General features: G+C 60.3%; 1 protein-coding gene across 2 annotated transcripts in view; it reads left to right on the top strand.

Annotated features, from left to right (window-relative positions):
• COL4A2 (collagen type IV alpha 2 chain) overlaps positions 1–18,196 on the top strand; it is a 163,435-nt gene extending 145,239 nt beyond the window's left edge. For both annotated transcript variants that reach the window (XM_045772972.2, XM_045772973.2), the window contains exons 32-48: positions 119–262; positions 1,789–1,911; positions 2,199–2,380; positions 4,473–4,536; positions 4,734–4,808; positions 6,995–7,102; positions 7,752–7,859; positions 8,529–8,600; positions 8,944–9,069; positions 11,365–11,481; positions 11,981–12,142; positions 12,258–12,356; positions 12,697–12,843; positions 13,002–13,118; positions 13,748–13,939; positions 15,091–15,377; positions 17,236–18,196. In XM_045772972.2, the coding sequence (XP_045628928.2) occupies positions 119–262; positions 1,789–1,911; positions 2,199–2,380; positions 4,473–4,536; positions 4,734–4,808; positions 6,995–7,102; positions 7,752–7,859; positions 8,529–8,600; positions 8,944–9,069; positions 11,365–11,481; positions 11,981–12,142; positions 12,258–12,356; positions 12,697–12,843; positions 13,002–13,118; positions 13,748–13,939; positions 15,091–15,377; positions 17,236–17,493 (2,381 nt within the window). In that variant the 3' untranslated portion in view covers positions 17,494–18,196. The remainder of the gene's footprint in view (positions 1–118; positions 263–1,788; positions 1,912–2,198; positions 2,381–4,472; positions 4,537–4,733; positions 4,809–6,994; positions 7,103–7,751; positions 7,860–8,528; positions 8,601–8,943; positions 9,070–11,364; positions 11,482–11,980; positions 12,143–12,257; positions 12,357–12,696; positions 12,844–13,001; positions 13,119–13,747; positions 13,940–15,090; positions 15,378–17,235) is intronic.
• The last annotated feature ends 1,817 nt before the right edge of the window (positions 18,197–20,013 follow it).

Raw genomic sequence — 20,013 nt, 5'->3', positions numbered from 1 at the left:
GGTAGGAATCTCAGCTTCTTCCATGAGTCACTCTGCAGGAATGTCGTAGACGAGCAAGACTGAAGTATCCCGTGTGTTTACCCATGGCTAACCCGGCCCTTTTCTCGTCCCTCTGAAGGCGGGAGAGGCTCACCCGGGATGGATGGTTTCCAAGGCATGGTTGGGCTCAGAGGAAGATCCGGGCTTCCGGGAAACAAAGGAGAGGCCGGATTTTTTGGAATTCCAGGACTGAAGGGTCTGGCTGGGGAGCCGGGTGTGAAAGGTATGTCCACCTCTTGAAATGTCTTTCTGACAGGGTTGGGACTCACTTTTGTGGGGCGTAGCATGCTTAAAACGAATCTTCCAGGAACCCAAAAGCTAGGCACAATTAGAAAAGAAGGACACTAACAAAAATTAAAAGACTTTATCCCGGCCTCAACCCACTGGCAGCGTCAAGAGGGAAAAATCCAACCCAAGGAAACTTTTTTTTTTGTATTCAACCGAAGTTTTTATCGAGGTATAATTAAAGACAACCACAGTTTCAGGTGATGACATGAGGTGCGGTGTTTGTACGTACGGCGAAATGGTCACCACGTAAGTCTAGTTGACACCCGTCACCACCCAGAGTCACTGAACTTGGTCCTGATGATGAGAACTTTCCAGATCTGCAGTCGTAGGAACACCGAGATATGTAGTTCAGTGTTAAGTGTCCTCACTGGACTGCACGTCACACCCCATGACCTGCTGAGTTTATACAGAAGAAACTCTTAAGAACAAAAGTGGCAGCTACGTTAAGGACGTCATAACAGGTCGTAAGAACCCTCCCAGCACGACTCTTCATGGGGAGCGTGAGGTCAGGTGAAGCCAGGGGGAAAGCAGAAGGTAAATCTTAAAGGAGGGGAGCGCTGTCTGACAAACGGGGACACGGTGCCAGGCGGAAGGGCGCAGTGCCACGCCGAAGAAGTTGTGACCCACCGATGCGAGGCCAGCTCAAGCCCTTGCGTGGGCAGGCATCTCAAGGCCCCAGGCGTGAGGCTCCTTGTCCAGAAAGTGTGTTGCAACAAGCCACATTTTCATGACTTTTGTGCAAACACCCGTGTTCTGAAAGTATCACCATGGCCTCTGAAAACATAATAACTGGTAGTGTTAACGCGGGCGTGCTCGGCACACGCTGCTGGTGGGCACGTGAAACGTGCAGCCGGCGTGGAAAACAGCCCGGCGGTTTGCTGGAAGGGTAAACACAGGAACGCAGCACGCGCCTGTCCGGGTCGACGCCCCAGAGCGTGAAGGCATGTTCTGTGTGCGAACGTTCGTGGCAGCGTTGTTTGTAACTGCCAAAACCAGAAACAGCCTGACTGTCCCTCGTGGGGGAGCAACACGTGCGGCCGTCACACGACCGAACGCTGACCAGGAAGGAAGGACCGGGGTCTGAAACGTGCTAGAGCGTGGGTGAAACTCGAGCGCGTTTTGCCATGATGTCAGTTGGGGTGACTGCTGATGGGCACAGGGCTCCTTTCCAGGGTGACGACGGTGTCCTAAAGTTCGACAGTGGCTGGGGGCGCGGGTCTGCACTCAGCTCGCGTGGAGAAGGGGCCATGGGAGAAGCCAGGCGTTTGTATCGGCCTCGGCCTCTCTCGGAGACCCTTGTCCCCCCCTCAGGCCCAGTCGGAACTGGCGGGGATGTGCTGCCCCGGAGCTCAGCGCCCCTCCAGACTCTCTGGCAGGGACAGCCGCGGCTGGGGGGCCTCCTCCCATGCCCCTCCACCTGCCCGGAGGCCAAGAGACAGACTGCGTTCTGTTCCCTTGCAGGCAGTCGTGGGGACCCCGGACCCCCAGGACCACCGCCCATCATCCTGCCAGGAATGAAAGACATCAAAGGAGAGAAAGGAGATGAAGGGCCTATGGGGTTGAAAGGATACCTGGGCCTGAAAGGTGAGCGTCGCCACGCCCCCCCTGCCCGCCCCTCTCAGCCCGAGGACCAGCAGCTTCTGCACCAGACGCCCTTCCACCCGAGACAGGCCCCTCTGTGTTCCAGCTCCTCTGACCCCGACATCTCAACCAGGCGGCCCGTGGGTTCTCTGCCTCCCTTTCCCGGTTTAAGATGTGCAGCCGTCGGGACTGCAAAGCCGCATGCCTGGGGGGGCAGCTGCCGCATCCCCCATGGGGGTGAGGCGCTCCCGCCCCACCAGTGGCGACTCACACTTGGGGTCCTCCCGCAGGTGTTCCCGGAATGCCAGGGATCCCCGGGCTGTCGGGAGTCCCCGGGTTGCCAGGGAAGCCAGGACACATCAAAGGAATCAAAGGAGACATCGGCGTTCCCGGCGTGCCCGGTTTACCAGGATTCCCTGGTGTGCCCGGCCCCCCCGGAATCATAGGGTTTCCCGGGTTCACAGGAAGTAGGGTAAGTGGGCATCTCTCACTCCACGTCTCCCTGTGTCGCTCGTCTCCCCTCCGTTCCTGAGCAGAGCACTATGGTCCAGCATCTGTTGGGGGTATGAGTGGTCCAGGGCCAGCTTCAGAGTTAGGGCTCAGGCTGTCCCGGGTCCCCAGGTCACGTGAGGACACGCGGTGCTCACGCCACCACTGGTGATTTGCGTACCACCCACGCCCCAGCTGGCCTTTTCGTGAGCTGCTGTTGGATGAAGCCAACGTCCACACTTTTTCATGGGGGCCTTGAGAAAGCTACGCTTGAATGTTTCGCCGTCCAAACTCTGAACTTGAGCGTGCGTGACATCAGGACTGAGGCCCCATTCCTGGGTCATAGTGTGGACGGCATCCCGGCCCACCATTCACGCGTTCCTTCACTGCGCGGCTGTGCTCTGAGCACTTGCCGTGGGCCAGGCGCCATGTTGCCATGGTGACAGGGATGCACCCTGACCCCAGGTGGGGCTCGGGTCTCTCCACACCGGCCTCCACTTCTGCGAAGCGTGGGCGACGGCCACCCTGCAGTTTTGCTGAGTGCCCTGGACATGGTGTGCGTACCATGGCACAGTGGCTCCCCATCGACTGTGCTGCCTGGAATTCTCTTCTCCTCCCCTGTGAAAAGCCACTATACGCTCACCGTGCTCAGCACGACGGACCCATCCATCTCCAGGATTCACGGCGGGGTGAGCACGCGTTGGGCGGATCGGAAGGCCTGGCCGCCCTGCTGTAAACATTCAGTAGCAGCGCGTGTGGCCCGCGTCCAGCCCCCGTCGACGTTCGTGATGCCTCTGCATCCCTCAGCGGTCTCCCTCCCGTCACCCCCAGGCTCTGTAGCTCATGGGATCGTGTGTGAGGCTAGCGGGTCACTTAAAATAGGACGCATACGTCTACCGAAAGACTCGGACGGCAACGTTCCCAGCAGCGTTGTCGCCAGTCGCCAAAACTGGGCGAGCCCCAGTGCCCACCAACAGGAGGACGAGCACGGAGACGTGGCCCAGGCCGACAGGGAGCTGGCACGCGCGGTCATGCGTTCCTGAGAAAGGCAACCGTACAAGTGACTCACAGACTCCCACAAACGAGGCAACCCCGTGTGTGTCAAGGTCAAGAGCCGACGAGACTGTGACAGAGGTCAGTCAGAGAGCGCTACCTCAGGCAGGATTAGGGCTAGGAAGGGCACGAGAGAACTTTCTGGAGCGCTGAAAATGTTCGGTGTCTATCTGGGAGGCACACGAGGGAAGTTCGTGGAGCCGTGGGGGTGAGCACGCCAGAGGGACGTGTGCTCCTCGTCCGGAGTGGAAGCCGTAAGAGCAGACGACAGAGCGTCCCCTGTACCGGGACGCTGCCTCTGGCGCAGCCTCTCTGCTCCCCCCAGAGCAGAGCTGCGGTCATGGTTCAGACTCGAGTGAGCCGCGCCGGGAGAAGGCAGCGTGTGGAATCCCACTCCCATGCTGCAGTGTAGACCAGTGGGGGGAACCGTGCTCTCCATGGTCACAGAGCCACGCGGACGCCATTCCGGTGTCATTCTCAGCGACCAACCTCATTTCGGGAAGTCTGAGCGTCCACAGACGGGGTGCACGGCCGTGAGATATCAGCGCAAGCTCGGGAATCTGGCCACCCACGTCCGATCCCTGTTCTGCCGCTTCCCAGCTGAGTGACCTCGGGCAAGTCACTTAGCCTCTCTGTGCCTCAACTTGCTCATCTGTCAAAAGGGACACATAGTACCTACTTCATAGGGTTGTCGTGAAGTTTAAGTGACGCTCTTGAGACAGGACCCAGCACGGTCGCCCGTGCATAGCCGGGTGGGGTGGGACACAGTCATCCGTGCGTGTCACCACCACCGTTGTGACCGCGACATCCATCATCTCTGTTCTCAGTGTCAGTAGGGTGTCAAGGTCCAGTAGGAACCGCTGTTATGCAGAAAAACTCGAGGGCTTTGCTACAAATTGATCAGATAACAAACCCTGAGTGCTGGTTTTAGCCGAATAGCTGGACATGCTAAACCCTCCAGAATTACAGACTTGCTTCTCCAACAACCTTCTGACGTGTTTTCACGTCTGACCTTGCTCTAGGGTGACAAGGGAGCTCCGGGGAGAGCAGGCCTGTACGGCGAGGTTGGCCCCACCGGAGACTTCGGTGAGTATCGCTCGGACGTGACTGTAGGGCATCCCCCATCCAGAGCGTTCCGGGCAGGTGTGGCGGTCAGACCCAAGACGCCGTTAGGAATTTCGAAGCAAATTATTCTTATTAGGGATGTAACACAACAAAGTTGCAAAACTAACCACCTGCCAATAGGAAGGCCTGTCCTCAAGCGTCTTTTCCGCCCGCTGCAGGTGACATTGGAGACACTATAGACCTGCTGGGAAGCCCGGGCCTGAAGGGGGAGCGGGGCGTCGCTGGAGCACCAGGTACGTGCGTCGTTCCCGCCCCTTGGTCCCCGCGGCACCCCTGAGCCCTGCGTGCGGCTCACTCAGGCGCTGGCTCGCCGAGCACACCCCTGCTTGTGTGGCTGAGTCACGTTTCAGGGAGTAGTTCGACGTCTTCTAGCCCGTGTGCAAACAAGACGCTGGAACTGTTTCTTAGAATAAAGCCGAAGACAAAGTCAGGAAAGCTCTCTGTGCCTGGAAGGGACATCAGAGGACAGGAAGCAAATGACGCAGTGACCAGCGCGTCTTGTAAACGGGGAAGGGCTTAGCAGGAGGGCAGGGGGCGTCAGGCCCATCCCAGGAGCGAGCAGCATGCATGGGCCTGGGGGCCTCGTGTCAACAGCACTCACTGCTCTGGTCTGAGGGTCCCTCAAGTCCAAGGCTGACATCCCTGCCCGTATGCCTCTGGGACAGGTGCCTCCCTCCTGGGGATTTTATGTCGGGGGACCCCTCCCTGCTTCACCTGCCAGGAGCCCCTCGTTCTCCTAGGGATGGTCCCAGGGGGGAAAGAGTGTGTCTCTGTGGTTGGCCAGTCAGAGGTTGCCAAGTCGCTTCTTTGTCTAGAAACATCTCCAGGGTGGACGGGGAAATCAGTCTAGCAGAGTCAGAAACAGGCCCTCGTCTGCTGGCTTCTCGGGGCTCGTTGCTGATCTAGAATTTGGTCTCCCGTGGCTTTCCTCCCAGCCACGTGGGTACCCTGGACTGGCTAAATCGCCCCTTCTAAAGGATTTCGGACAGTTGGGTGTATCCAAGCAGAAACGTGAGACCGTCGTACTCCATAGTCACTGGTGATGACCTCATCTGTTCAGCTGGAAACATGCAGGGGGAGAGAAGCCGCTCCCCTCCAGGAGTCACGGCTGTCCCCCCTTGAAAGTTTCGGTGTCACTGAACCACGGGCCCAGGAAGCACAGCCTCCCACTGTGCGCACGGCTGGGGGCCTGGATCTTGGGACTCCAGAGTCCCAGGCGCCGGGGGGGCTGTGACAAGTGCGTCACCCACCCTCGGGGTGCGCCACTTTCCCTCGGACAGCAGGGGGCGCCCGAGAGGTCAGCCACAGAGCTGCCCCTTGCAGCTGAGGGGGCGCCCCGGGGCAGATCCGCCCACCCGGGAGGGGCCTCAGGGAGCCGGGTCTCAGGCCTGTCCTGGGGCGGGGCGGGGGGGGGGGGGGGGGGGAGATGCAGGTGGCCGTGAAGGAAGGCACGCCGAGCAAGGGGGGGTTGGAGCAGATTCTCAAAACACTAAAATAATCAGTAGAAATACGAACTCCTCAGGAAGTTTTTTTCAAGCCCACGGAAACGTTAACTAGTTTTTATAAACAACAGCCTCGGAAATCTAAGGAGACCCTGGACAAAAGGGATATGGTATTTGGTTGGTCCGGAGGCTCCAAAATCGTCCAGCGTGCCAACCAAACACGTGACCCAGAATAGCGTCACTGACGGAAAGGCAGCGTTTCCAAGTCTGCCTGGTGACCTCTCAGAATCGGCCCCGGTGCTGGCTGAAAATGCAGATTCCAGGCCTTCCCCAGCCCTGCCGACGTGCCCCTGGGGCAGAGGCCCGCACAGGCCAGATCTCCCTGGCACATCACACGTGCAAAACCACCCTACCCGGCGATCTGCTGCCGGCCAGGTGCTCAGGACACAGTGGCCGGGGGCAACCGCGGGCAGGTGCCGTCTCCTAGTGTGTGAGGGCAGGGAATTTGGGCGCAGGGCGGTTCTGACTCCGGGCCGCACCGTCCGCAGGCTGGTCCGGGACGGGAGGGTCCACTCCCAAGACGGTGCCCTCGAGGAGCCGTTGGCAGGACACCTCCGCTCCTCACCACGTGGGCCTCTCCCAGCTGCCTGGGTGTCCTCACGACAGGGCAGCTGGCTTTCTCCAGAGCCAGCCGTCCAAAGAGGGGACAAAGGGAAAGCCATGATGCATTTGATGGCCAAGAAGTGTCCCACCAGCATTTCCTCAGTGCGGCCCAGGTCAGCCCCACCCATGCACAAGGGCGTGAATACCAGGACGTGGGGCCACTGACTTAGAGAACGTGAGTCGGGGAAGGATCACGTTGTCAGGGAAGGATCGAGCTCGAGTCCGCGGCCGGTTCACAGCAGAAGCACGGATGTGGAACAGGCCGCAGGGAGGCAGGATCTGCTCCACTCCGAGCAGGAACTCTGTGCTTACAGGTCTGAAGGGATTCTTCGGGGAGAAAGGAACGGTGGGCGAAGTCGGCTTCCCTGGGATAACCGGCGTGCCCGGCGTCCAAGGCCCTCCCGGACCCAAAGGGCAAACAGGTAAAATCTCCGGCGGTCACACGACTCCCTCCCCCGCACGGCTGAGCCTCCGAAGCCCCAGGCCCCCGCACAGAGGTGGCCGGCGTGTGTGTCCTCGTCTGCTGAAACCACACTCCGGCCAGGGAGGCTGGCTCTGGCCTGTCGCCCGTGACCTAGCTCTGCCTGAGCCCTGAACTCGCGAAGAGGACCAAGCTGCTGGCCGCGGGGAGATGCGTGCTCGTGTGGCCCGGCGTCCGCCTCCCCATGACCACAGACTGAGTCCTGGTTCCAGGACCCCTCCGCGCATTTGAATATGTGGAAACGCGTTTGCGGCTCCTGAGTTAAGATGGAAAGAGAACAGGGGACTGGTTTCGAGCCTTTTCCTTGCTGCTGCTTTTGCTTTGTTTTGCCTTGTGTGGGAGCTGGGAACCCTGACGCTAATCCTCCAGCGTCTCTGGGGGCCTCTCTGGACCCCTACTTGGCTGATGGATGAGAACGGAGGCACGCAAGCTGCTCTCTCGGCAAGGCTGAGCCACCCCCACTGAACATGAATGTGGGGTACACTCCCGGCTGGATGGAAGGCTGTCCTTTCCCACGAAGCCCCGCCTCCTCCAGCTAGGACCTGAGTTCGGGGTTCCAGTCCCACTTAAGGATGTGTGTGTCCCCCCAGGCTTCCCAGGACTGACAGGGCTGCAGGGGCCGCAGGGAGAGCCCGGGCGGGTGGGACTGCCCGGCGACAAAGGAGACTACGGCTGGCCGGGGATTCCAGGCTCCCCAGGTAAGAAAGAGCATTTCTCCCTTTGCAGACCGTTAACACACAGAGTTGCTCAGAGCAGCCCGGCCGGCTGGGGAGAGGCACAGTTAGGCCCCTCTGGTCGGCACACGGGTGGTGCAGACGTGGCCAGAGGGACGGAAGCCGGTGTCCCCGATGTTCTGTCCAGGGCTTCTAGCTGCTCACTGAGCCAGGGCTGGCTGACGCTGGGGGTCAGTCGGGGGCTGTCTTGCTTAGAGTGAAGGGGGCCCACCCCACACACTCACTGACCACGTCACAGGAGGAGCTGCCCCCTGCCCCCCCGTCCTACTTTAGAAATGTTTGTCCTCGGGAATCCAGAGGCAATGGAATCAGGCCAGACTGCTGTTCCAAGCACGGTTCTTACAAACCAAACCCACAGAGGGACTCAGGCGTCAGGGGGAGAAACGACAGCACTTCCAGTTGCCTCAGGGCTGTAAGGAATCTGGAAAAGGATTCCAGAAGACAGTCTGATGTGAAATGCTTCTCCTGGGTGCCACGGTCGTGATTGACTTACAAGTCACGCTATGTGGAATGCCGGGCTTCTGAGTGAATCGGAGGAGTGACCGAGTACTAGCAGACAGAAGTGGTCTGAGCTACTGTAAGAGTCGCTTTGCTCTCCGGTGCACGGAATAACCGTGAGCAAAACCCACACAGGTTTTCCCGGCATCCGAGGCATCAGCGGACTGCACGGCCTGCCAGGCACCAAAGGCTTTCCAGGATCCCCAGGTACCCGACGCTGCCCGGCCACGTGACCACACCCGGCAGTGGGGGAGGGGTGCTGGGGGGCATCCCGGACTTGGGGGCTCAGGGAGCAGGACGGCTTCGGGAGGGCTGTGTGGTCATCCTGGGGGCCACATGGACGGGGGCCACGGTGGTGCTGCAGACTGAGAAGGGGTTCGGCTGCCATCGGATCTGGGACACTGAGGCGGCGTGGCTAGCCAAAATCTCCACGGCTGACCTCTGGCTCTGTTCCGAGTCTCCCTGCGCAGCATGGCTGTCCTTGCACTTCTGAAACTCAGCCTGGCACAGGTGAGGATGCCGATGTCACTGCTGTTATCCCCTGCCGCAGGTGCGGACATCCACGGAGACCCCGGCTTCCCCGGTCCTGCTGGGGACAGGGGTGACCCAGGAGAGGCCAACACCCGCCCAGGCCCTTTCGGAGCCCCAGGACAAAAGGGGGAACGAGGCGAGCCAGGTGAGGCCAAGCACCGCCCAGTAGCACCACCTGCACAACCAGACCCAGGGTGTCTGTGAGCTCGAGAGACGAGGTGCGGAGCGCACACTGGTAGTGCTGGTCGCTCCGCAGAACCTCTTAGCCAGCCCCCACCATCGTACTTGTTATCACCTGCTGGGGGGTGGTTACTGTAGTGAGGATCTAGGGTCAGTCCACCTGCACGTCTCTAGTTGGGGGCGAGGATCTAGGGTCAGTCCACCCGCACATCTCTAGTCGGGGGCGAGGATCTAGGGTCAGTCCACCAGCACATCTCTTTGCAGAGGTGACGATCTAGGGTCAGTCCACCAGCACATCTCTAGTCGGGGGTGAGGATCTAGGGTCAGTCCACCTGCACATCTCTAGTCAGGAGCAAGGATCTAGGGTCAGTCCACCAGCACATCTCTAGTCGGGGGCGAGGATCTAGGGTCAGTCCACCTGCACATCTCTAGTCGGGGGTGAGGATCTAGGGTCAGTCCACCCGCACGTCTTTAGTTGGGGGCGAGGATCTAGGGTCAGTCCACCCGCACATCTGTAGTCGGGGGCAAGGATCTCGCGTCAGTCCACCAGCACATCTCTTTGCAGAGGTGACAATCTAGGGTCAGTCCACCAGCACATCTCTTTGCAGAGGTGATGATCTAGGGTCAGTCCACTAGCACATCTCTAGTTGGGGGCGAGGATCTAGGGTCAGTCCACCCGCACATCTCTAGTCGGGGTGAGTATCTAGGGTCAGTCCACCCGCACATCTCTAGTCGGGGGCGAGGATCTAGGGTCAGTCCACCCGCACATCTCTAGTCAGGGGCGAGGATCTAGGGTCAGTCCACCCGCACATCTCTAGTCGGGGGTGAGGATCTAGCGTCAGTCCACCCGCACATCTCTAGTCGGGGGTGAGGATCTAGGGTCAGTGCCCATGACTTTGAAGTCAGGTGCCTCCATGTGTATTCTTGTTCTGCCTCTTGCTTGGTGCGAGCTTAGACGTGCCTTTGTTTATAAACTGAGGGTAGAAACACACCTGGGTGTCGAGGGGATTCAGTGACTTAATACAGATGAAGCTCTTACAGGAGCCCAGCGAGCAATGCCGGCTTCTTTAGAAGTCCTCAAAGCAGCTTGTTTTCAGAGGGTCCTGCTTGTTAGGGCATCTGCCTTCTGGAAGGGGTCAGGAAACACAGCATGGGATACGGAGGTGAGACCTGGGACAGAGGGAAGCGAGAGGCGTAGGTCCCGCGTGGTGCCCGCCGTCCTGCCCGTAGACCGCGCTCTCGACACCTCCACGACTGCTCTCCGTGTGGCGATGGGTGCCGATGCCTGATGAGCGCCACGTGCCGTTCAGGCTCCGACCCTGGCAACGGGGACACTACGGTTTCCACCAGGGCAGAAATCGCCTCTCTTATTCCCATTCACACCTCACTGAAATGCCTGCCCCAGAGTTCAGTGTCCGATAACTACCTGTTGGGGAAGAATCCTGCGGCCCTGCCCATGCTCTGGAGCGTCCCTGGCTTTACCGCTGCTCATCCCACTGCACGTTGTCCGTGCGGCGTGTTTCTCAACACCCTTGTCGCCCTGTTTGGGGGCCTCTGCACTCCATCCAAGGGACCTGGGATGTACGGGCGCCCTAACAGTCCTGAGGCCTAGTGGCCCTTCTTCAAGCAGCTGTCTTCTGCGAGGTCGTCAAGCAGCCCCACGACCTGGTGGCTTCTGCACAGACGGGTGGTGCTGCCCGCTGGGTCGCAGCCTCTGGCCGTGATCGGGGAAGGTGACTCCACTAAGACATCCTCGTTGACCCCGAGCTGAAACAGGGACCTCAGTGGGGACCCCGGGATTCTGCCCCTTCTGCTCATCCGGGAGGGATGCCAGTACTGATTTGGGGTCACCAGTCGATCTTAGTAGGCGGATTGGCAAGGACAGACCGTGAGCAGTGAGGACCCGCTCTGTAAAGCTACGGAAGGGTGGCCGCAGGGGGCACTGAAAGCATCCGCGTGGCCCAGAGGCCTCGTACCGCCAGGACTGGAGCCTCCGGTCCCAACACCAGTGCTGGTGAACAACAGAGCCAACCTCTCAGGGCCACGCGCCACCCACAGTAGCCTCATCGCTGAGCTCGATGTGTGGGGGCCTCTGGGCAGCAGGAGGGGCTGGTGGCCTCCCCGGACCTGGCCTCAAGGCCCTCCCATCACGGCCTCTGCTTGGCGGCTCTGCTCCGGGACAGGAAGTGGCAGGGAGGGGAAACCAGCAATAGGAATGTGGGGTGCTGATGCTCAAATGGACTTCTGTTTCCCTCCCAAGGGGAACGAGGCCCAGTCGGGAGTCCAGGACTTCAGGGTTTCCCAGGCATCACCCCCCCTTCCAACATGTCTGGCTTGCCCGGTGACAAAGGGGCGCCGGGCATATTTGGCCTAGAAGGTAAGCAGGACTCCCGTTTCCGCGGGGGCAGGAGCTGGCGGGGACCGGGCTACCCTGGGGATGGAACAGACTTCGTTTGCACCGGAGGACATGTGCGAAGTGAAATAAGGCAGACACAGGAAAGGACGGGCGCTGGGCGATGTGCGAGGTCCCGAGAGCGCTCAGATCCACAGACAGGGCTGGGGGTGGTGGTGGAGAGTCGCCGACTCACGGGGACGGAGCTTCCGTTTGGGAAGACGAGAAAGTTCTGTGGGGCACGGTGGTGACGGCCGCTCAGCACAGTGGATGTACGTGCGGACCCTGAACCACAGGCTTAGAAACGGTTAAAACGCTAAGTTTTAGCTTACATATACGAAAGAAGTCATTCAGCGCTAGACTGGCTAAAGACTCCCCCCCAAACGGGGGACTTTGCGTCTGGCCCCTGGGCACCTCCTGCAGCGTGTCCTGGAGCCCGCACCTTCCCCCCATATAACTTCTTTCTTGTGATGCACGTCAATAGGTTATCGAGGGCCTCCCGGGCCACCCGGGCCTGCTGCTCTTCCTGGAACCAAAGGAGATGAGGGGAACCCAGGAGCTCCGGGAAACCCCGGGTCCAAAGGATGGGGCGGGGACCCTGGGCCCCAAGGCCGACCCGGTGTGTTCGGTCTCCCGGGAGAGAAAGGTAATGGTGTCCCCGCCAAGGGCTCCTCCTCTCGAGGAGGCTGGCGGCACCAGTCAGGGATGGCTGGAGTCCCCAGCCAGACAGGCGAGGCCTCCAAGTCCTGCTTGTCTTGAAGGGCCCAGAGGGGAGCCAGGATTCATGGGAAACACAGGAGCAACCGGGAGTGTGGGCGACAGAGGCCCCAAGGGACCCAAGGGAGACCGAGGCCTTCCAGGTAAGTGGCCATTCGCACCCCTGCAGAGCCCCCATCTCAGGTCGGCTGCCACCAGGAGTGGGTCTCGGGACTGTCCCTGCTTCTCAGGCTTGGGGACCCCTCTAAGGGCACCCTCTGTCATGGGGACCTGCCGTCGCCCCCACTGGAACGTGGTGAGTGGCACGAATTGCCGAAAGGGCTGAGCGACCTCTCGGGTTATTATCCATCTCGTCTCTGGAGAGCAGGATGGTTCCGGAAACCTCCACCATTGGGTTCAATGGATAAAACAATGGAACACAGATGGGAGCAAGAAAGCCAAGGGGTTCTCCTGTGCCAACTGGGCTCTCTTTTCCCTTTCCAGGTGCCCCCGGTTCCATGGGATCCCCTGGGATTGCAGGAATCCCCCAGAAGATTTCCGTCCAGCCGGGGCCAGTGGGTCCGCAGGGAAGGAGAGGCCCCCCGGGGGCGCAGGGAGAGATGGGGCCCCAGGGCCCCCCAGGAGAACCAGGTGGGAGCCCTGCTGCTGAGCCACCGGGGAAAGGCTCCTTTTCCCGTTTACTTTGTCTTCACTTCGGTTTTCTGGCTAAAAAGCCTTGTTCAGCAGCAATGATGCTGAACGTCGTCACTCGTCCCGTGCTAGTCACGCTTGTTTCTGTGGTCCTGCAGGTTTCCGCGGGGCTCCCGGGAAGGCAGGGCCCCAGGGGAGAGGTGGTGTGTCTGCTATTCCCGGATTCCGAGGAGACCAGGGGCCCATGGGACAGCAGGGGCCGGTGGGCCAGGAAGGTGAGTGATGGACGGCGAGCGGACTGTGGTATTCAGGGAGGAATGAAGGAGAGTCAAGACCAGCAGAGAGGAGAGGCCAAGGCGGCAGCAGCAACGGGACGGCCCGTGAGGAAGTGATGACAAGTGACAGTGTCCGTGGAGGGGAGGGGTACGGCCTTTCTGGATCAGCCAGGACGGCGGATTCGAATGTTTGAACGGTCACCTTGCTGGAGGCAGACTGGACGTTCTGCTGGGCTCTGGGGGCGGAATCGCCCCCGGGCAGGTGTCATGGGGGGCAGATTTCTAACCCAGAAATGGCCCACGTGTGCAGTGAGATGCCTGTCCCGAAAGGTCCTACCAGGGGGGCCTGGCTCTCGGGGCAGAGGAGACCTGTGTGTTGGGTGGGCACTGGACTGCAGCGCTCTGAGCCCTTCAGGCTCCAAGTGTTGCAACACCCGGCCCCTGGCTCAGGCTGCTGGTGGATCAGGTCCTCCACAGGAGGCTCTCGGTCTGCAAGGGGCAGAGCCAGTGCAGGCCGGGCTTCAGGGAGAAAGCAGGCAGCAGCCGCAAGAACCGAGGATGTCAGCCACACGCCGTGGACTGAGGTCCACGCAGCCACTGAAAGGCGGCCACTGTCTCTCGGGTTCCAGGGGAGCCAGGCCGCCCGGGGACCCCCGGCCTGCCAGGCATGCCGGGCCGCAGCGTCAGCATCGGCTACCTGCTGGTGAAGCATAGCCAGACGGACCAGGAGCCCATGTGCCCCGTGGGCATGAAGACGCTCTGGAGCGGGTACAGCCTGCTATACTTCGAAGGCCAGGAGAAAGCCCACAACCAGGACCTGGGTAGGTACCGCCCTACATGCCCGGGCCGGCCCACGAGCTTCGTGTGGGCACTCCGACGGCCCAGCCCCTCCTGACCCAGGGCACCGGCCGTCCACACCCTGGGGCTGCAGAAAAGACTAATGACCTTTGAAAGCTCTAAACCTCAGGTCACGGCCCCAGCGGCCTGCGCAGCTCCGGTGTGCTCGCCCGGTGCTGCCCCCCACCCCGGGTGCTGGCCCTGCTCCCTGCAGACCACCAGCTGCTTCGGCAGCTCTGAAAGCAGGCTGGGGCGAGGCCGGGCCTCATGCAGAAACCCCGGGAGAGCAGATACGAATGTGTGTGCACAGATGTATTCACGTAAGCCTGGTCGCCAGAAGGAATTAAACTGACTTCCAAGCACACAGAAGGCATGTGGCAAGCACCCGCTAGAAGCAGGGGTGTGCGGGGAGGGCGCCTTTGTCTGTGGCGTCTGTGGCGGGACGGTGGTGGGGAACCTGTCTGGCCGAACCCCGATGGTTTGTGCGCGTTCCCGTCTACACGTTCTGCCTCCAGACGAAGTCGAACAGAAACAAAAGCGGGGCTGAGGCAAACAGGGCCGGGCCTACGCTGCAGAGCGGGAAACAGGCCGGGGGCAGGCCCCAGAGCTGGGCGGGCGGGCTTGCTGCGGGTGCCACACGGTGGGCTCTAAGATCGGGGGATGCCTGGGAGGTCGGAAGCCGGCTCCGCTCAATCCTCGCTCCGGCCCACCCTGAGAGAGTCGACCTCGGTACCTAGTGCTGTGGAGTTACGGGGGGAGGGGGGGGTGTGCAGCCAGCGGTCCTTCTAGAAGGGCCCCTCAGGGTGTGGGGGGCCAGGACCTCGTCTGGGATCCCATCAGGGGATTCTTAGGGCTGGGGCGTTAAGACCCCCCACCACAGGCCCCAGCCAGGGTGCTCGTTCATAAAGACCCGCTCCCTGCCAACCCGGCCTCATCCAGAGGCTAGCGTGAGAACTTCTAAAAGGGCAGGGCTGTCTGCTCCGAAACAAGGAATTGCTGGGCTCAGTCTGGTCCCCCGGGCAGGTCTGAGGCCCGCCAGGCGGCTGCTGGGCGGGGACTGACATGGGGCCTCAGGACCTGCCCAGGCCTGGGGAGCAGCGCCCCAGCCCCATTCAGCAGTGACCCCTCTCCACAGGTCTGGCGGGCTCCTGCCTGGCTCGGTTCAGCACCATGCCCTTCCTGTACTGCAACCCCGGTGATGTGTGCTACTATGCCAGCCGAAATGACAAGTCCTACTGGCTGTCCACCACCGCCCCGCTGCCCATGATGCCTGTGGCCGAGGAGGACATCAAGCCCTACATCAGCCGCTGCTCCGTGTGCGAGGCCCCAGCTGTCGCCATAGCGGTGCACAGCCAAGATGTCTCCATCCCCCACTGCCCAGCCGGATGGCGGAGTCTGTGGATTGGATACTCCTTCCTCATGGTACGTAGTACTTGCCCACTTTCTCTCTGAGCTTGGAACTGGGTGAAAATCTAGTTCCTCTCACCAACCACACCCTGCCTAGGGAAGCAAGAACAGCTGACTTTGTAAGAATAATCACACAGGACAGTTGTTCAGGTTGTGCACTGCACAAGGGTGGCTGGCCCAGGAGATGAGAGCAGGAGTACAGCCTGCACTTTTGCCTGCACTTTGCTAACTGGGCCATGTTAGGCGTGGGCTGCCCCCACCCAGAAGGGGCCCATTAACTTGCCACCAGGACTTTGTGCGGGGTATAATCAGGATAAACCGGGCTACCATGATAGCAACCCCAAAGTTTTCTTGCTTACTCCGCCATGGCAGGGAGAAAGGAAAGTCCAGCGGGGAGAGTGGGCCTTCTGTTGCATTGATAATTATTATAAGTGTCATAACTCCAACTATATTGACTAGATGCCCAATGTGTTAAATATTTCATAAATTATATAAATATCTGTAAGTTGTAGGAAAAGATAAGTTTTGCTGTCTTACTGTTTTTAGAAGTATTAGTGCTGCAGTCATTTGAAGCAACAGAATCCTGTGTTTTGTGCAAAGACAGGCACGCTGTCTACTTCTCAAGGTCACTCTAGAAGGTGACTTCTGAGGACAGACAGGAAAACCCCGTTGGGCTGCACGTGACCATCGGGGGCCTCGGTGTCAGAGGAGTAAGCTGCAGTCCCTCAGATCTTGAAACTTGCATTAGAAATTCAAAAATAAGAACTGAGCTGCTCCTTTGCAAAGGGAGTGATGTGGTCCCAGCTCTGAGTCTCCCGGCAGGGTGCTTCCTCCTGACCGCGGCTGGATGGCTCCCTCCAGCTGTCCTTCCACTCTGCCCGCCAGGCCTCAGCTCCTTAACACCAAGTGCAGCGTGGCGGCTCTGGGCTTGGGGGCTCCTACATTCTGGGAGAGGGAGACTCCAAGACTGTTTGTTCCTCTGGTTTTGTGTAGAGAGGTTAAGCCAGGTTCCCTGCCCAGCGCGTCCCAGGACGGCCCCCCGTGCTCCCCGGAACCTGTAGCTGAGAGCACTCCCTTTGCACAAAGTACAGCCTGCGCCTCCAAGCCAAATGGCGCGTGTCTGCTGCGCCTCCCGTGCGCCTTAACAAGGGCTGCAACATTGATGAGACCAGGAGAAAGGGTCCCTCTGATTGGAACAGTAACTATCACACAAGTTAGGCGTTGGTCACAGACAAATCAGCAAGTGGGGGTTTTCCAAACCACTCCCATCCCCTCTTCATAAGCACAAGCTGCAGAGGGGCCGGAGGGGCCACTGTCTTTGGTCCTAATTTTTACCTTCCCGACCTCACAGGCCGACCCTCACGTTGACTTTATTTTTCCTTTAAAAAAGGTCACATTTTGGTGTCTCTTCTGCCAGGCAAGCACTTCATTCTTTGGGTGGGTGATGCGGGAGACAGTATTTTCCCCCAGATGAAGTCAGCCGCATCCACTGACGATAACCCACTTCTGTTGTTGTTCTTTTTTTTAAATAATATTTTTTATTATATTATGTTAGTCACTTAACTACACATGGTGGGCGTCGGCTCACGTCCCTGGACCCGCACCTGCCGCGCCTATGCCAGCGGTCCGCGGGCCCGCCACGCCCCGCTAGCCACGCCCCTCCCCGCTTAGCCACGCCCCTCCCCGCTTAGCCACGCCCTGCCCTGCTTAGCCCCGCCCCTAGCCTTAAAGAGAGCAAGGCAGGCAGGCTGGCTGTGTGGGGACGAGGGCAGGCGCGCCGGGTCCGGGGTGCGGGGAGGGGCGAAGTGCAGCCGAGCCCCCGGGCCGCCCCGGTGGGCGCGCTCACCGCCCTGCCCTGTGTCCCTCTGCGCAGCACACGGCCGCCGGCGACGAGGGTGGCGGCCAGTCGCTGGTGTCGCCGGGCAGCTGCCTGGAGGACTTCCGCGCCACGCCCTTCATCGAGTGCAACGGGGGCCGCGGGACCTGCCACTACTACGCCAACAAGTACAGCTTCTGGCTCACCACCATCCCCGAGCAGAGCTTCCAGGGCTCGCCCTCGGCCGACACGCTCAAGGCGGGGCTCATCCGCACGCACATCAGCCGCTGCCAGGTGTGCATGAAGAACCTGTGAGCGGCCGCGCGCAGCCGGGGCCACTGTGGTGCTTACTCTTAACTTATTACCTCGGAGGACGCCCCAGAACGGATCTCCTTCCTTTCTTGAAGATCCGTGGAAGGCTACCAAAGGCATCCGGCACCGGCGCGAACACTAAATAGCCCCTGTCGCGCGCAGGTGCCGGCCCCCTCCGCAGGGGCTGCTCCCGCCCCAGCTCCCCCGCCCCGCCGCACTAGACCGTCACGCACTAGGCGTCGCTAGCTTCCTCCTGTACCCGTGCAGTCACTGTGCTTCCGGGCGCCCCCGACCGCCTGCCGAACTCACTGAACCGGGCGGTGTAGGTAAAGGAAGCCGGCGCAGTCCAGGGCTCCTGAACTCGCCGCCGTGGTCCCACTGCGCCGGCAGCTCTGTTTTCTCCCAAAGACCACCGATGCGAATTCGAGTCCGCTCAGGAAGGCCACGTGTGCCTTTTATTTTAAAAGACTTCGATGGTTCCCGCCCAGCTCCCTTCCCCCACGTCCTTACAGACCACCAGGTTTGGCCCAACTCGAAGCAGACCTTCCGGCACCTGTTGTCAGCCACGCCACCTGGCGGCACCCTCGAGAATCCGCGGCCCCAGGTGGCCCCGGGGACGGACCCTCTTTCCTTGGTGACTTGTACGCCTCTGACTTATCTAACCTCTGTAACGACCACAGAATAAAAGTTGGTTTTAAGCTTTTTATACCCCGAGTTGCTGGCCGTGTTCATTCACGTCGGAGAGCACAGGTGGCCGGCACGCGCCCCCTAGCTGCGTCTGGGCCCCCCCTGCGCTTCTCCCGAGTTCCCGAGGACATGAACCCAAGCCCATGGCGCTGCCGTTCACTTCTCAGGGAGCCGTGTGTGCTCAGACACCGCAACCACCACTCGCGGGAGGTGGGGGGATGGTCGCTGAACAGACACACTTGCGAAGTCACTCAGTTCTCACCTGATACTCCAGATCGGATCTCCGTATTTCCACGAAAGCTCCCAGGCCCATTCTGGCTTCAGTTTCTCTGGAACCTGACTGGTCTTTGGGAGCCCAGCTCAGAATTTATTTTTACGCTTTAAAATTCAATCTCATAGTGAACTTTTCGGAGAACAATTTGCACGTCACTAAATAAGTATTCCGCCTGATAACGTCATTTGAAATGTATCAGCAACCATCTTGACTTGCCTCCCCCAGAAGCTGACCGGGACAAGGACTCTGCACAGGAGGCTTATTCGGGGACATGAGTCCCAATCAGGGAATGGAGGGGGCCCAGCAGAGTGAACCCAGGAAGGAGGACACCTTCCTAAGGGGGTTATCGCCATGGGCAATTTAGGGCTCTGTCCTGTGGGAACCCACCGAGGAAGGCCACAGAAGGAGCCTCAGCCTGGGCAGCCAAGGCGCGGAAAAGGGACGTTTCCCCGCCAGCTCTTGCCCCTTGTGGTCAGGGGTTGCCTGCGGCTGTCCGGTCCCTTGCACTCCCAGGTGCGCGGCAGAGTGGCATCCCGGGTGGAGGTGCGCTCCCAGGTGCGCGGGCTGAGCGGAACCCCAGGTGGAGGGACTGGAGGGGCAGCAAAGCTAATGTAAGGTGCCGTGGGCTACACCTGTACGCAGATGGTTGCCATAGCAACAGCCACAGCACCCCACGGGATGTGAGGCTTAAGACCAGGATTTGAAAGATGCCCAGCACAGCACCCCCCTCCCCACAAAACTCAACGGAAGCAGCTGTTGGTTCTGTTCCTTCTGGACTCCAGTCCTCAGGATCAAGGGCAGCCTCCAAGTGTGCCCCAGTCCTGAAGACGACAGCTTGGCTTGAGTGTGATGCCATGATGGACAGGGCGCTGGGGACCCACATCCTCCCTAGCGGGACAAAACCCCCAGTTGCCTCTGATGTCCTCTCCATCTGCAGACTGATCCTTGAGGGGGGCTTGCAGAACACAGGCCAACTCACAGGAGCCTTGCCTCCCGTCCACAGGTCAAGTTCAAGAGCAAAGGGCGGCGGGGCTGGAGGCCAGCTCCAAGGTCTGGGTCGTGTGATAACATAAACTGACCTTGCAGCTGTTTCCAGAGGCCATCTGAGCACAGGGGTCAGAGTCCAGCCTCCCCGCGGTGGGCGTGGGGGGACCCATGTTCTTCCTGGAGCTGACTTACCCCTAATTCTACACTTGGGAGAAGGGAGGGTTACTGCAGAACTTCTGGAAAGGGGATTCTTGGATTATGGTGACTCTGGAGGGGTCTCCCTCCCTGCCTGCCCCTCCCTCCTCGCCCCAGGCGTAGGAACCCCTCCCACCCCCCTTGGAGGCAGGAACATGCGGAGTGAGGCCACCAGAGGGCTGGGCCAAGGGAGGAGGGTGGGAAGTGTCCGGGAAATGCACACACACTATGTCCTGCGGACGACGGTGGCCCCCTCCCCAAGCCAACCCACCCCACTCAACTCGCCCAGATGGTCAGCCCCCACGCACTGCTGCTGGGCTGCCAGGCCTTCCCAGCGCAAGCAGCCCGATGCAGGGCCCCCGGGGCACCCCTCTGGTTGT

This window comes from Ursus americanus, chromosome 10 (assembly GCF_024610735.1).
Source record: "Ursus americanus isolate L20-20 chromosome 10, mUrsAme1.1.p, whole genome shotgun sequence".
NCBI lineage: Eukaryota > Metazoa > Chordata > Mammalia > Carnivora > Ursidae > Ursus > Ursus americanus.
The sequence above is the reverse complement of the archived record's forward strand: the minus strand, read 5'-3'. Positions and strand labels throughout refer to the sequence as shown.